Source organism: Leucoraja erinacea, chromosome 12, assembly GCF_028641065.1.
Source record: "Leucoraja erinacea ecotype New England chromosome 12, Leri_hhj_1, whole genome shotgun sequence".
Classification (NCBI taxonomy): domain Eukaryota; kingdom Metazoa; phylum Chordata; class Chondrichthyes; order Rajiformes; family Rajidae; genus Leucoraja; species Leucoraja erinaceus.
Window position 1 is genome coordinate 5335584 of NC_073388.1, and position 16462 is coordinate 5352045.

General features: G+C 46.3%; 1 protein-coding gene across 1 annotated transcript in view; it reads right to left on the reverse strand.

The window, feature by feature from the left end:
* The window catches only part of LOC129702020 (calpain-5-like), a 103884-nt gene that overhangs the window by 14899 nt on the left and 72523 nt on the right, over positions 1-16462 (reverse strand). Inside the window, exons 3-8 of the mRNA XM_055643511.1 lie at positions 16035-16243; positions 12536-12728; positions 10738-10913; positions 8619-8696; positions 2271-2466; positions 277-399 (exon numbers count right to left, since the gene is read on the reverse strand). Coding sequence (XP_055499486.1) covers positions 277-399; positions 2271-2466; positions 8619-8696; positions 10738-10913; positions 12536-12728; positions 16035-16243 — 975 coding nt within the window. The remainder of the gene's footprint in view (positions 1-276; positions 400-2270; positions 2467-8618; positions 8697-10737; positions 10914-12535; positions 12729-16034; positions 16244-16462) is intronic.

Sequence of the window (16462 nt, forward strand, 5' to 3'; positions counted from 1 at the left end):
CAGTTTTTCTTACGCAGGGTAATTGGTAAATGGAAAGATTGTCCCTAGTGTGTGTAGGATAGTGTTAATGTGCGGGGATCGCTGGTCGGCGCGGACCCGGTGGGCCGAAGGGTCTGTTTCCGCGCTGTATCTCTAAACTAAACTAGACACTAACTAAAGAAGGGGGAGGGGTAAATGGGAATGGAGGGTTTTGGGGAGGGGAGGATGGGAAAGGAGCGGGGTAACTGGGGCAGGATAGTGCGTGAAGTAAGTGGGCACCTGCAGAATTAGTTGTACCTGGAAGATGTTGAAGCCAATGGTCAGATTCATCTCTTTGCCCTCTACCCGATGGATGCGTTTGTCTCGCTGCTGCAGCGAAATAAGTACCTCATCCTCCTCCTTCATCACATCAAAGACATACTATGGAGAGGAGAAAGGAAAAGCTTCCATTCATTGCCGGTAGCGTAGTTAAGTCAGTTCATGACATCATGTGCACCGAGGTGCAGTGAAAAGCTTTTGTTGCGTGCTGACCAGTCAACGGAAAGACAATACATGATCACAATCGAGCCATTCACAGTGTAAAGTTTAGTGCAAGGTAAAGCCAGCAAATTCCGATCAAGGATAGTACGAGGGTCACCAATCAGGTGATTAGTAGTTCAGGACCGCTCTCTGGTTGTGGTGGGGTGGTTCAGTTGCCTGATCACAGCTGGGAAGAAACTGTCCCTGAATCTGGAGATGTGTGCTTTCACACCGTCATCTTTTACCGGATCGGAGAGGGGAGAAGAGGGTGCGACCCGTCTCTGATGTTGCTGCTGACGTGAGGAGTCAACGGAAGGTTGGTTTGTGTGACGGTCTGGGCCGCGTCCACAATTCGCTGCAACCTCCTGCGGTCTTGGGTGGAGCTGTTCCCAAACAAAGAGGTGAACAGCAGGGGTGGTTGAAACAAAGAGGTGAACAGCAGGTGGTATAAGGGGCTTCAATGGGTAAATGCAAGTCAATAGGTCGCAGAGAAACATAGAATATGGAACAGTACAGCACAGGAACAGGTCCTTCAGCCCACAATGTCTGTGCCGAGCTTGATGCCAAGACCAACTCTTAAAAGACCAACTTTTCAATTGCATCGCTGCATGGCAAATTCATTTCACTCTACCTTAGTTAGTGCATGTGACAAATAAATTTGAACATTATCTGCCTGCACACAATCCATACCCCTCCATTCCCTGCACATCCATGTGTCTATCCAAAAGCCTCTTAAATGCCACTAACATATCTGGCTCCACACCACTGCTGGTAAGCACCATAAGTAAATGTGGCACGGTGGCGCAGCGGCAGAGTTGCTGCTTCACAGTGCCAGGGACCCAGGTTCGATCCTGACTACGGGTGCTGCAAGCACGGAGTTTGTACGTTCTTACCGTAACCTCTGTGGGTTTTTTTGCGGGTGCTCTGGTTTCCTCCAACACACCAAAGACTTACTGGTGTGTAGGTTTATTACGTCCTGAATAGAGTGGATGTGGAGAGGATGTTGCCACTAGTGGGAGAGGGGGGGGGGGGGGGGGGGGGGGGGGGGGGGGGGGGGGGGGGGTCTCTAGGGCCAGAGGTCATCGCTTCAGAATAAAAGGATGGGTCTTTAGAAAGGAGATGAGAAGCAATTTCTTTAGTCAGATGGTGGTCAATCAGTGAAATTCAGTGCCATAGAAGGCTGTGGAGGCCAAGTCAATGGATATTTTTAAGGCACAGATAGATAGATTCTTGATTAGTACGGGTGTCAGAGGTCATGGGGAGAAGGCAGGAGAATGGGGTTGACAGGGAAAGATAGATCAGCCATGATTGAATGGTGGATTAGACGATTGGCCTCATTTTGCTCCTATAACGTATGAACATGAACTCATGAATTGGGTTCAGTAAATTGTCCCTAGTGTGTAGGATAGAATTGGTGTTCAGTTTAGATTATTGTCACGTGCACCGTGGTATGGCGAAAAACTTTTGTTGTATGCTAACCAGTCACCGGAAAGACAATGCTTGATTACAATTGAGCCATTTACAGTGTACAGATACAAGATGAGGGAATAAAGTTTAGTGCAAGGTAAAGCCAGCAAAGTCCGATCAAGGGTAGCCCAAGGTTCACCAATGGGGTAGATAGTAGTTCAGGACTGCTCTCTGGTTATGGTGGGATGATTCAGTTGCCTGAGCAGTGTGCAGGTGATTATGGTTTGCATGGACTCAGTGGGCCGAAGGGCCTGTGCCCAAGGGGCTGAACCTCTAAAATAAAATGTCATGTGGAGTGGCCCCACCTGTGGATTTTGTAGAAAGGTTTCCACGTAGTTTGTGCAACCCCCAGCGCGGTTGAGCGATGGGTCTTCATGAAGCCTCCAGGCCCCGGCGAGTACCACTTCATCCCAGGTCTTGTTGACGCTCCAGAGAGACGTGTTCACCAGCCGACAAGCTATCACGTTGGTGAAGACTTCGCACCAGTCCCGGAAAGCCATCCTTGGGTAAAGACCAGAGCGCCAGAGAGTCAGACCCCACGGATAAAACTGAGGTGAAACTAATTCTGCAGGTGCCCATTATTTCTCCCACCATCCCGCTCCCAGATGCTCCGCTCCCCTCCTCCGCACACTCATCTCCCTTCCCCAAGTCCCTCCTTTCCCTTCCCTTCCCCCCCGTCTTTAGTTAGAGTCGGAGAGTGATCCTGACTACGGGTGCTGTCTGTACGGTGTGTTGTACGTTCTTCCCGTGACCTGCGGTGGTTTTTGGGGGATGCTCCGATTTCCTCCCACGTTGCAAAGATGTACAGGTTTGTAGGTTTGTAACTCCAACAGGTTTGTAGGTTAATTGAGACCAAGATAAAGTGGATGTGGAGAAGATGCTTCAACCAGTGGGAATAGTAAGATTAAACGAGAACTTACCAGTTCGAAGTTTGATCTGTATTCTATGAGGAGTTACGATGAGGGATTACGTGAAGAACCCGTCCAGCACGCACGCACGACATACTTCAAAGCAGCGGTGTGGAATCACAGAAGACACAATAATTGAAATAAACATAGTAAAGAAAAGGAGAACTTAAATACCAGTTGATCTCTATAATTGAGGTTGGGAGCAGAGGGCACGTAATTCCTCATCGTAACCCCTCATAAAATACAGATCCAACTTCGAACTGGTAAGTTCTCGTTTAATCTTACTATTTTACTTCGGAGTCACATGAGTGACTACGTGAAGATTTTAAAGCTCTGTGATTTCAAACCGTGTAACAGTTCATACTTCACTCGCTGCCAAAATCATTCAAGGGAGGAAGTATGTTATCGTAATCAACCATGAATCTGTTTGTAAAACAATAATGGTGTTATTAACAATAACAAGATCAAAATGCTCCCCCCGGGCTTAAATTATATATTTGCAGATTCTAATACTTTTTCTGCAAACGATACAGGTTCTGCCAGCGGCTTGTTATAAAGTTTGGAACGTATAATCCCTAGACCATCCCGCTGTAGCCAGGATGTGGTCCATAGGCACATCCAACCTCTTAGTCACCAATGTGGATGCTGCCCTGGTGGAGTAAAATTTATACACGTTGGTATTTATTCCAGCAACTCCCAGTACCTGCTTGAGCCACTTGAGATAGTTTGGCTCGTCACCCGACCATGAGGTTTCTTGTGGCTGACCCATAAGGCTTTTTCTCTCCCTCGGGGATTTCTTATTGTATCGATGTAATTCAATAAGTGTGTCATTTGACACATAACCCTGGTTCAGGTGGGTATGCCCGGAATTCCATGACTGGACCTGATGTTCCTGGTCTGCTCTGTTTGACCAGCCCCTGAATGGTAAATGTGACACGGTCTGGTGTTATAACCATATTTGTCCAATCGTAGTAGATGGAGGAACTGGACTCTTTGTGCTGAGGCAAGGCCATCAGCATGACCGTCTTCAGGGTAGGCTGTTCCAGGGTGAGTGACCTGGCTGGTGACCATCCCCTAAGGTACGTCAGGACCACACTGACATCCCAGATTTGGGTGTACCTAGGTCTGGGGGATTAGAGTTGAATATGCCTCTCCTGAATTTGATCACCAGTGGGTGGTACCCTATGGCCTGTTGTCCTGGTGCCCGAGTTAAGTAGGCTGACAGAGCACTTCTGGCTGTATTAATGGCGCAGTAGCTGAGTCCTTCATTGTGGTGAAGACCTGCCAGGAACTCCAGTACAGGTTTTGTTGTAGTTGAATATGTAGTTCCTGAATTTGAATAGTATCTTCCCACTTCTTGATGTTCGCTAAGTATGTTCCCTAGTGGATATGCGATGGGATGCTGTCATCCTGTCGATAGTGCTGTCTGACATTCCAGGCCCAGCAATGGTCTTTTCAATTCTGCAACCCAGGCCCAGCAGTGGTCTTTTCAAATCTGCAACCCAGTAGTTTAATTAATCGTGGCATGGGTGGCTTATGCCTGATACTGGGTGAGTTGATAAGTCTGTGCTACTGGGACATTTCATTAGGGTTTTAATGACCATGTCGAGGACCACTGGGAACCATGACTGTGTAGGTTTAGTCGGGTACTATCAAAATACCTGAAGTCCATCTGTATTTTGGGTGGTACCCAACTGATGAGGCCATAGTACATGACTGATGAGGTAGAAAAAGGGGAGAACATAGAGATTAGATTCCGCCCCCCCCCCCATATCCATTGCCGCTGCCTCAAAGTCTGGTTTCATGCGACAAACATCGGTACGTGGTGATTCAATTGGAATACAAGGAAATCGATATCTGGTGTTCCATATTGCTTTGTAATTTTGGCAAATACTTTATACTTAATATGTCTGTTTACAGTATTTAGCTCACCTGGTAGGTAAGTTGCTGATGGTCAAATATGTTTGACGACATACGGTTACCAATTGTTAAATAAATTGTCACATGATATCGATTTTATTCCGCCCAAGTGGTTTGGTATATGCCACCACTGTGATGTTGTTAATTTATAAACCAACATGCAAAATGGTGCACTACTGAACAATATGCTTTTACCCATAGAACGTACTCAAAATTTCCAACTAGGTTTTATGCCCAGTGTCTGTAGTGATGTCGACTCCAGATTAGTCCATTTGCCACCATGTTCTGGGTATGGGTTATTTTGTTTAAACACTAGCACCTTAGCTCTAATGGAAAGGTTCAAGTTAAGTAGCTGGTAATGCTGCTACTAATTCCCAATTACTCTTGCCACTTTGTTGAATGGTTGGTTGATTGTTACCATTAATTGTTACAGGTTGTGCCATATGCTGACTCTCCTTTTGGCAATGTTATAGAGAAGTGGATAGAGTTAATTGAATACCAGATAGCCGTGGATGTTGTCAACGTAGATCTATCTGGATTGTACGACAGAGCCCAGGCTAAATAAGTTTTAGTAGCTAATGCTGCTGATTTAGCTATTTCCATGGTTTTGTCTGTCGTTAATATCATAGAGACATGCCATGACGATATGTTGCTTAATAGTGTCAGGGCTGGTTTGAATTTCTTGGAAACAGTTTTGGCTCAAATTTAGCCATTGTCAATAATTTATACTGCCATAGTTACCCCATCCAGGTAAATTGTGGTATCTCCGAAAATCTTTTATGAATGGGTACTGAATAGTATGCATCTTTTAAGTCGATGCCTACCATAAAGTATCCTAGGAAATCCACGGTTAGCAGTTACAAGTTTCCATAAAGTGTGTATACCTGGTTAAAGTTAACGATGGTGCGACATTCACCATCTTTGGGTTTTTTGGTACCAAACGTTCATATTAGAGTTCTTTATGACCCCTTTGTATATCTTCTCCAGTTAGCTAGTCCCTCATGTTCCTATTTTAGTGGGAGGGTAGACCCCTTTGGGGTGCATGCTGAACTGGTGGCAAGTTTCTTAATTCAATTTTTATCCTCGAATACTTTTGGTATATAACTACCAAGTGTGATAGTTCTTCATGCTTCCAAACCCAGGTGTTTTGTCATACCACCCTGCCCCTCTGGAATGAGCATGCGAAAATGATAGCCAACGTCAGGGGTATCAAATGCAATTTAAGATATTTGGGTTTTTAAATGCCCTGCTCAATGTATCCCCAATAATGGTGGGCACTTTGAGTAAATGCAATTTTGAGGAGGCGTGATAAAATCCAACGCCTCATGACTACCTGTCTTGGAGAGGTTTTTAGAAAAAACAGATAGTAAGCTGGCCGTCAGTTTAGACTGAAAAGGCCATCTGCTCGTGGTGTCTGCCACGTGCGGTATCTCATTCCCAGCCTGCTCTTCCTGATCCTGTACCGCACACATACTCCCGATTTTGTTCAGTCAGTTTGACCCCTCTCCTTGACCAGCAGGCCCTGTGTTTGCCATCGATCCGGCGATAGGGGAGATGGCCAGTGCTTTTTAGGCACTGGAGCGGGAGTGTTATGCTCCCTTGGAGGCTTGCCCCAGATCCCGAGGCAAGTCTCGCTGGAGTTTTTACTCCATGACCTTTCTCTAGGCTTGGAGAACAGACACTTACTCGCTCTTGGGCGGTAGTTTGAAGTGCCGGTTCCATCTTCCGTGTCTGTCTCCAGCCCGAGGTTTGTTTGCCAACTTTGCTCTAGAAGCTACCTGCCGTTTTCGGGCAGCATTTCTGCGGTTCTTGAGCAGCGAGTCTCCTTGTCAGGAGTATGCAGGGATTACCGGCCGGTTTTGAATTTCCCTCCAGTCCGCTGCTGTTGGTCAGACAGCTGTTAGCGGACTGGGCATCGGCTCAGTACCCTGACTGTGGACCGCAGCGTGTGCGGTCCAGGTGCCGCCTCTCCCCCCTCCACTGACGGAACGCTCCTTCCCTGGAGTCGAACGGGGACCGTTTCCCTCTGTTCTGCTTTGCTCTCTCCAGTTTCCCCTGGAGCGACAAAGAGGAGCAAAGATGTAAACTCGAACCTGTCGGTAAGTACTTACCTAACGGTCCGTTCTTTCAAGCTTGTAGCGGGAGCGCCCGTACTCCCGTTCGTCACTGTTGCATCTGCGTGAAAGCTCATGTCGCGCATGCATGCTGGACGGATTCTTCACATAGTCACTCACGTGACTCCGAAGTAAAATCAGTACCCAGTTCATGCTTTCTCCCCATATCCCTTGCTTGTTAGCCCTATATCTAAATCTCTCTTGAATACATCGTACATACCGAGCAACTGTTAAAATTCATTCTGCATTATTCTATTGTAGAATAGAATAGAATAGTTTCCCTCTTTATTGTCATCCTGTAACATGGGCAACAAACAACGAAAAAAGTTTAAAATGTCAGCCAGTCAGTGCAGCATTCAAAACATCCGTTCTTTCAAGCTAACGAAAGCGCCCGGTCCCGTTAAAGATAAGCAAATGCGTAAAAAAAACATGTCAGACAAAGCTGGACGCATACTTCACCCAGTCCCTCCATGACTTCTGTCGAAATCAGTTCACCGTTCATGCAGTCCCTTAGTCTGTATCCCCCTGCGTTCTGTTGGTGGCCTATATCTAAATTCTCTTGCTTTTATAGCAGTACCGTAAAAAAACTGTTTTGTATTCTATTCTGTCCTCTATTGTGTAAAGATTCTCACTATTCGAGGGAACCAACATCACCAGCTCCCGATGGAGTCACATCCTCAGACTGAAGGATGGAATATCCCCAAGAAAATCTCACATTCAATTGTTTTGTGCATTTATAGAGTCATACATCGTGGAAACAGACCCCTTGGCCCAACTTGTCCACACTGACCAACATGCCCCATCTACACCAGTCCCACCAGCCTGTGCTTGGCCCATATCCCTCTAAACCTGTCCTATCCGTGCACTTGTCCGAATGTCCCTTCAATGTATTGATAGTGCCTGCTATCATTGAGAAATTGGCCTATAATAGATTTATCGACACAATAACCAACACACTGAGTACATTTACCCCGTTTTCATTCTTTGGTAGACACAGGAAACTGCAGATGCTAGTTTACAGAACAAAGACTCTAAGATTAGGAGTAACTCAACGGGCCAGGCAGCATCTCTGGAAGACCAGACAAATGACTATTTGGGTCGGGACCCTTCTTCAGACACTTTTAATTGACATCAGTGGGAATGTAAAATGGCACCTCTTGCATAAGGACTCAGTGGGGTGTTCTGTGTACTCTGTACCAACCGGGGGATTGTGCTTATGGATGGGGTAGTCTTGCTGAGCGGTATGCAAAAAAGATTTTTCACTGTACAAGTATCTCACCCAAAGACATGCGGGTTTTGTTGGGTAATTAGAGTCTTAGAGTGATACAGTGTGAAAACAGGCCCTTCGGCCCAACTTGCCCACACCGGCCAACATGTCCCAGCTACACTAGTCCCACCTGCTTGTGCTTGGTCCATATCCCTCCAAACCTGCCCTATCATGTACCTGTCTAACTGTTTCTTAAACATTAGGATAGTCCCTGCTTCAACTACCTCGTCTGGTTGCTTGTTCCATACACCCACCACCCTCTGTAAATTGCCCCTGGTGTGTAGGGAGTGGATGAGAAAGTGGGATAACATAGCACTAGTGTTGAGCGAGTGATCGATGGTCGGCGTGGACTTGATGGAACGAAGGGCCTGTCTCAATGCCGTATCTCCTAAACTAAAGTAAACGTGTTTCCAAATGCAACGTCCAAGCAACAAACTGACTTACCAGAACTCACCGTCATTCTTAACATCAACACCAATTCTTTCACGTTCCTTTCTGTTTACTTTCTTCCAGTCCTGTGAACTAGAAAAATTAGATAAATAAGTGGATTTGCTATCCATCCATGATTGTGCCGTGTTGAAGCGGCTTGTACATGGATGGGAAAGTTTGAGGGATATGGGCCCAACGTGGGCTGCTGGCTTAGATGGGGCATGATGGCTGACATGGATGAGTTGGGCCGAAGGGCATGTATCACGCTTGGTTTAGAGAGAGGAGAGAGGCTTTTTCCTAACTAGTTTGATGAAGGGTCTCGACCCGAAACGTCACCCATTCCTTCTTTTCAGAGATGCTGCCTGTCCCACTGAGGATTTGAGTATAGGAGCAGGGAGGCTCTACTGCAGTTGTACAGGGTCTTGGTGAGACCACACCTGGAGTATTGCGTACAGTTTTGGTCTCCAAATCTGAGGAAAGACATTCTTGCCATAGAGGGAGTACAGAGAAGGTTCACCAGACTGATTCGTGGGACGTCAGGACTTTCATATGAAGAAAGACTGGATAGACTCGGTTTGTACTCGCTATAATTTAGAAGATTGAGGGGGGATCTTATAGAAACTTACAAAATTCTTAAGGGGTGGGACAGGCTAGATGCAGGAAGATTGTTCCCGATGTTGGGGAAGTCCAGAACAAGGGGTCACCAGTTTAAGGATAAGGGGGAAATCTATTAGGACCGAGATGAGGAAAACGTTTTTCACACAGAGAGTGGTGAATCTCTGGAATTCTCTGCCGCAGAAGGTAGTTGAGGCCTGTTCATTGGCTATATTTAAGAGGGAGTTAGATGTGGCCCTTGTGGCTAAAGGGATCAGGGGGTATGGAGAGAAGGCAGGAACAGGATACTGAGTTGGATGATCAGCCATGATCACATTCAATGGCGGTGCAGACTCGAAGGGCCAAATGGCCTACTCCTGCTCCTATTTTCTATGTTTCTATGTTACTCCAGCTCTTGTGTCTATCTCCATGCTCTAGGTTACTTTAAAAATACAGCGGGGAAACAGGCACTTTGGACCACCGAGTCCACACCGGCCAGCGATCCCTGAACATTAACGCTATGCTATACACACTAGGGACAATTTACAATTTTACTGAAGACCATTAACCGACCAACCTGTACGGCTTTGGAGTGTGGGAGGAAACCGAAGATCTCGGAGAAAACCCACACGGGTCATGGGGAGAACGTGCAAACTCCGTATGGACAGCACCCATAGTCGGGATCGAAATATAATTGTGTGTGTTATATACATTTATATAATTTTCATGTATGTGTGTTTATTCTTTAACAAGAATCAACAGAATTATGAACTAACAGAATTATGAATCTAACCCTATAATCACGCACAAAAAGTCCCCCCCTGTCAATCACCCTACGAGTCGGGTCGGTTCCGGTTACTACAAAATCAATTCAAACACTGTTTGTGAGCCATTTAAAAAGAAATGATTTAAAAAACATTAAAAAGACAATTACTAGAATCAAATTTTATTCTTGACAAGAAGTTTGAACTGACAGATTTATGAATCTGATCCACACAAACTGGTGCCCCGCAACATTGATTACAGTGCGAGTCGGGTCGGGTTAGGTAGGCTCAGGTTGCTAAAATGGGCGTGGAAAAATGCCCATGATCCCCTCCATAGCGTACTACATGTCAGTCCATTGCATTTAGCAGGAGTAGCCTATCTTGCTTCGCTATAAGATCTTTGCCCATAGTCGGGATCGAGCCTTGTTCTCTGGCTCTGTGAGGCAGCAGCTTTACCGCTGCGCCACCGTGACACATGATGACCCTCTGCTGTATGATCCTTTGCCGGATGAGGATAAACATTTTCACCAAAAGAGTTGTGAACCTGTGGAATTCTCTGCCGCAGAAGGCAGTGGAGGACATTTCTCTGGATGTTTTCAAGAGAGAGTTAGATCGAGCTCTTAAAGATAGCGGAGTCAAGGGGTATGGCAAGAAGGCAGGAACGTGGTACTGATTGTGAGTGATCAGCCTTGATCACAGTGAATGGCAGCGCTGTCTCGAAGGGCCGAGTGGCCTACTCCTGCACCTATTGTCTATTGTCAATGCGTAGTACTCACCTATCACTCCACGAGTCTGTCCATTCGACCTTTCCCCACGGATTCCTCATTTTGATCATGAACAGTTTTTCCGCTGTGTTGCCCAGACGAACCTTCTGCATGTCGGTTACTGAATATGAATGATCAACCTTCAGTCCATGTAACTTGTTCACTGTCAGTTCCTTGCCCTCTCTCTCCTGCAAATAAACAACATGCCTTCCTTCAATTCACACATCGTTGTGTCATCTGCTGAAAGAATCTCGCTCGAGTAAATAGTAATTTTTAAATTCATGCAAAATTTGTTTTTTTTTCTCAGGTTAGCGATACAGAGCGCAAACAGGCCCTTCGGCCCACCGTGTCCGAGCCGACCAGCAATCCCCATACACTAACGCTATTCTACACACACGAGGATCCATGTTCTGAGTTGTGAAACAGTGGACTCGAGGTATATGGGGAGAAGGCAGGAACGGGGTACTGATTGTGGATGATCAGCCATGATCACAGTGAATGGTGGTGCTGGCTCAAGGGCCGATTGGCCTACTCCTGCACCCATTGTCTATTGTCTATTGAAAAGTTTTTGTTCGTATGCTAATCTGTCAAAAATAGTCCACATGATTACAATCTAGCTGACCACAGTGTACAGATAAAGGATATTGGGTACAATATTTAGTGCAAGATAAAGTCCGATTCAAGATAGTTCAATGGTGTCCAATGAGGTAGTTGGGAGGTCAGGACTACAGTGCAGCGGGTGAGAGGATGGTTCAGTTGCCTGATAACAGCTGGGAAGAAACTGTCTCTGAGTGTGGAGGTTTGCGTTTTCACACTTCTGTACCTCTTGCCCGATGGGAGAGGGGGGAAGAGGGAGTGACCGAGGTGAGACTGGTCCTTGATGATGCTGCTGGCCTTGCCGCGGAATGGAGTCAATGGAAGGGAGGTTGTGCAATGGTCTGGGCTGCGTCCACAATTCTATCCGATTTCTTGAGGTCTTGGATGGAGCTGTTCTCTAAACCATGCCGTGATGCATCCTGATTTAATGCTTCCCATGTCATTTCATCCTCTACAATGTTGCTACAAATTTATTCTGAGTAATCTAAATGTTGTCCCGCCGAGTTACTCCAGAATTTTAGTGTCTATCTTTGGTTTAAACCAGCATCTGCAGTTCCTTCCTACACAAACTCTGTAGCCTCCTTTTGCTCTGGTATTTTATTTCATTCTTGACATGTTTAAATTATAATGTTTTGTTTTTAATTGTCTACTGCATATCGCGTTGTTACTTGCGAGCAAAGCACCAAGGCAAATTCCTTGAATGTATACATACTTGGCTAATAAAATGTATTGAATTCAATTCAATTCATTGTTTATCGTTGAAACATATAAGATTATTAAGGGTTTGGACATGCTAGAGGCAGGAAACATGTTCCCGATTTTGGGGGAGTCCAGAACCAGGGGCCACACAGTTTAAGAATAAAGGATAAGGCATTTAGAAATGAGGAAACACTTTTTCACACAGAGAGTTATGAGTCTGTGGAATTCTCTGCCTCAGAGGGCGGTGGAGGTTGGTTCTCTAGATACTTTAAAGAGAGAGCTAGATAGGGCTCTTAAAGTTAGTGGAGTCAGGGAATATGGGATGAAGGCAGGAACGGGATACTGATTGTGGATGAACAGCCATGATAAAATTGAATGGCGGTGCTGGCTCGAAGGGCCGGATGGCCTCCTCCTGCACCTATTGTCTACTGTCTAAAGTCACCAGACCTGAAGAAAGTGTTGGTGGAAGTGGCTCGAGCTTCCGTCGCAGGAGGGAGAGGAGAGAGAGACGTACGTGGATGGAGCAGCTGATCATGCCTCCTCGTCTGTGCACCTTCAGCAGTTTCTCAAACAGCTGCACGTGGCTGGCTTTTTTCTTCGCACATTTGGCCTTATGCACGTCAATGGTCTCTGCAACCGCGCCGCTGAAATCCACAATGGCATCGCCCGCGTTCCCTCCATCCAGTGCCTCGTAGCATCCCGCCAACCTGTAACACAGCGGTCACACCCTCACACAATACCCTCAGGATGACTGAGTTATTCCGGCATTCTGTGAATGATTCCGGTTGAGAATGACAACAGTAAGTGGTCTGAATTGAACTCGGTTTCTCAGTTCTACTTTTTTAGTATAGTTTAGTTTTTTATTGTCCCGTGTACCGACGGGTGTGAATCTGTAGAATTCTCTGCCTCAGAAGGCAGGAGAGGCCAATTCTCTGGATGCTTTCAAGAGAGATAGATATAACTCTTCATGATAGCGGAGTCAAGGGATATGGGGAGAAGGCAAGAACGGGGTACTGATTGTGGATGATCAGCCATGATCACAGTGAATGGCGGTGCTGGCTCAAAGGGCCGAATGGCCTACTCCTGCACCTATTGTCTATTGTCTATTGAAAAGTTTTTGTTCGTGTGCTAATCTGTCAAAAATAGGCCACAAGATTACAATCTAGCTGACCACAGTGTACAGATAAAGGATTTTGGGTACAATATTTAGTGCAAGATAAAGTCCGTTTCAAGATAGCTCAATGGTGTCCAATGAGGTAGTTGGGAGATCAGGACTACAGTGCAGCGGGTGAGAGGATGGTTCAGTTGCCTGATAGCAGCTGGGAAGAAACTGTCTCTGAGTTTGGAGGCTTGCGTTTTCTCACTTCTGTACCTCTTGCCCGATGGGAGAGGGGGGAAGAGTGAGTGACCGAGGTGCGACTGGTCCTTGATGATGCTGCTGGCCTTGCCGCGGAATGGAGTCAATGGAAGGGAGGTTGTGCAATGGTCTGGGCTACGTCCACAATTCTATCCAATTTCTTGAGGTCTTGGATGGAGCTGTTCCCTAAACCATGCTGTGATGCATCCTGATTTAATGCTTCCCATGTCATTTCATCCTCTACAATGTTGCTACAAATTTATTCTGAGTAATCTAAATTCTGATTTCAGCCTCCTGTGAATATTGTATGACTTTGGATTCTTGATTTATATCACCTCACATTTATCTTTGACCAGAAATACTACCCCTGATATTTTATTCGCCTCATACTGTTTCTTAACTCACCGCACGCAAACTTAATTGCTTGATTGTGCTGGTGTCCAGAATGTACTGTACTGGCGGCACGGTGGCACAGCGGTGGAGTTGCTGCCTCACAGCCCCAGAGACCCGGGTTCGACCCTGACTACTGCTGCTGTCTGTACGGAGTTTGTACGTTTCCCCTGTGGCCTGCGTGGGCTTTCTACTGACGCTCTGGTTTCCTCCCACACTCCAAAGATGTGCAGGTTTGTACGTTACTTGGCTTGATGTAAATGTAAAATTGTCCCTGGTGTACGTAGGGTAGTGTTAGTGTGCAGGGATCGCTGGTCAGCACGGACACGATGGGCCAAAGGGCGTTTCTGGTGTCAGGACGCATGGTACACCAGTCATTGAAAGTAGGCATGCATGTGCAGCAGGCAGTGAAGGGCGAATGGTATGTTAGCTTTCATGGAAAGATTTGAGTATAGGACTGTTCTACTGCAGTGACAGGGTCTTGGTGAGACCACACCTGGAGTATTGCGTACAGTTTTGGTCTCCTAATCTGAGGAAAGACATTCTTGCCATAGAGGGAGTGCAGAGGCGGTTCACCAGACTGATTCCTGGGATGTCAGGAGTGTCGTATGAAGAAAGACTGGATAGACTTGGTTTATACTCTCTAGAATTTAGGAGAGTGAGAGGGGATCTTATAGAAACTTACAAAATTCTTAAGGGGTTGGACAGGCTAGATGCAGGAAGATTGTTCCCGATGTTAGGGAAGTCCAGGACAAAGGGTCACAGCTTAAGGATAAAGGGGAAATCCTTTAAAACCGAGATGAGAAGAACTTTTTTCACACAGAGAGTGGTGAATCTGTGGAACTCTCTGCCACAGAGGGTAGTCGAGGCCACAGTTCATTGGCTATATTTAAGAGGGAGTTAGATGTGGCCCTTGTGGCTAAGGGGATCAGGGGGTATGGAGAGAAGGCAGGTACGGGATACTGAGTTGGATGATCAGCCATGATCATATTGAATGGCGGTGCAGGCTCGAAGGGCCGAATGGCCTACTCCTGCACCTAATTTCTATGTTTCCATGATGTATCTCTAAACTAAACTAAACTAATATTTGTGTGGTGTTTGCCTTCCAGTCTGAACAATAACATTCCCAAGTTTGAAAGTGGCAATGATGCATGATATCTCTCATGACACTAGACACTAGGAACTGCAGATGCTGGAATCTTGAGCAAAGCACAAAGTGTTGGAGGAGCCCAGCGGGTCAGGCAGAATCTGTGGAGAGAACGGATGGGCGATGCCTCTTGAGCAGGATCCTTCTACAGGGTGATTGTAGTCACGAGGGGAGAAAGCTGGGATAGAGAGATGGGGTTGGGACAAAGCCTAACGAATAACTCCTCCCATCCCTATTACATCTCTCCCACCCTCATCCTAAAACTATGTCCTCCAGTTAAGTTTAATTTAGCGATGCAACCTTTTGGCCCACCGAGTCCGCACTGACCAACAATCACCCATACACTAGTTCTATCCTTCTCACTAGGGGCAACTTACAGAACCCAATTAATCTACAAACACACACGTCTTCTACTGTGGGAGGAAACCGGAGCACCCAGAGAAAACCAACATGGTCACAGGGAGAACGTGCGGACAGCGCCCGTTGTCAGGATCAAACCCGGGTCTACGGGACTGTGAGGCAGCAACTCTACCTCTGCGCCACTGTGCTGCCCCAAGACATGGGTTAATGGATAGGAAAGGTTCATAAGGTCATAAGTGATAGAAGCAGAATCGGGCCGTTCCGCCTATCAAGTCCTACTCCGCCATTCAATCGTTGCCGATCTATCTTTCCCTCTCAACCCATTCTCCTGCCTTCTCCCCGTAACCCCTTACACCCGTACTAATCAAGAATCTATCTATCTCTGCCATAAACATATCCATTGGCTTGGCCTTCATAGTCTTCTGTGGCAATGAATTCCACAGATTCACCACCCTTGACTATAGAAATTCCTCCTCTTCTTCCTAATGGTACATCCTTTAAATCTGAGGCGAAGACCTCTAGTCCTAGACTCCCCCACTAGTGGAAACATCCTCTCCACATCCACTCTATCCAAGCCTCTCACTATTCAGTCAAGAGAGGGATGTGGGCCAAATGCAGTCAAATGGGACTAGCGTAGATGGGGTCTTGGTCGGTATGGATGAGCTGGTCCACAGGGTGTGTTTCCGTGCTGTCTGAAGCTCTGACCCTCAGGCCACAAGGTTCATTCTCAACTAGATTGTGAATCTTACAATCACTTACTTTGCGTACGCTTTCTCCAACAGAGCACTCCAGAACTCTTCCTTGGAGTCTGAGTGACAAAACAGGAGCCTGCCATTCATTGTTGGGAGTCGATCATCGATCACGACGTCGGTCCATTCTCCGAAACGCCAGAACCGGAAGTGAAAGATGCCCGCGTGATTATTCGGATGTTTTGAATCCCAGTCCTGCTTTTTCCAGTCTGGTATAACCTGAAACCAGCAAGAAGATATACTTTAGTACAGATTGAGCATTGCAGCCAGTTTGAGTTATGAAGCACTGGTGTAATTTGAGGTTCTGATCTTTACTTTAGACTTTAAACTTCAGATTTAGTTTAGTTTAGTTTAGTTTACATAGAAACATAGGGAATAGGTGCAGGAGAAGGCCTTTCAGCCCTTCAAGCCAGCACCGCCATTCTATATGATCATGGC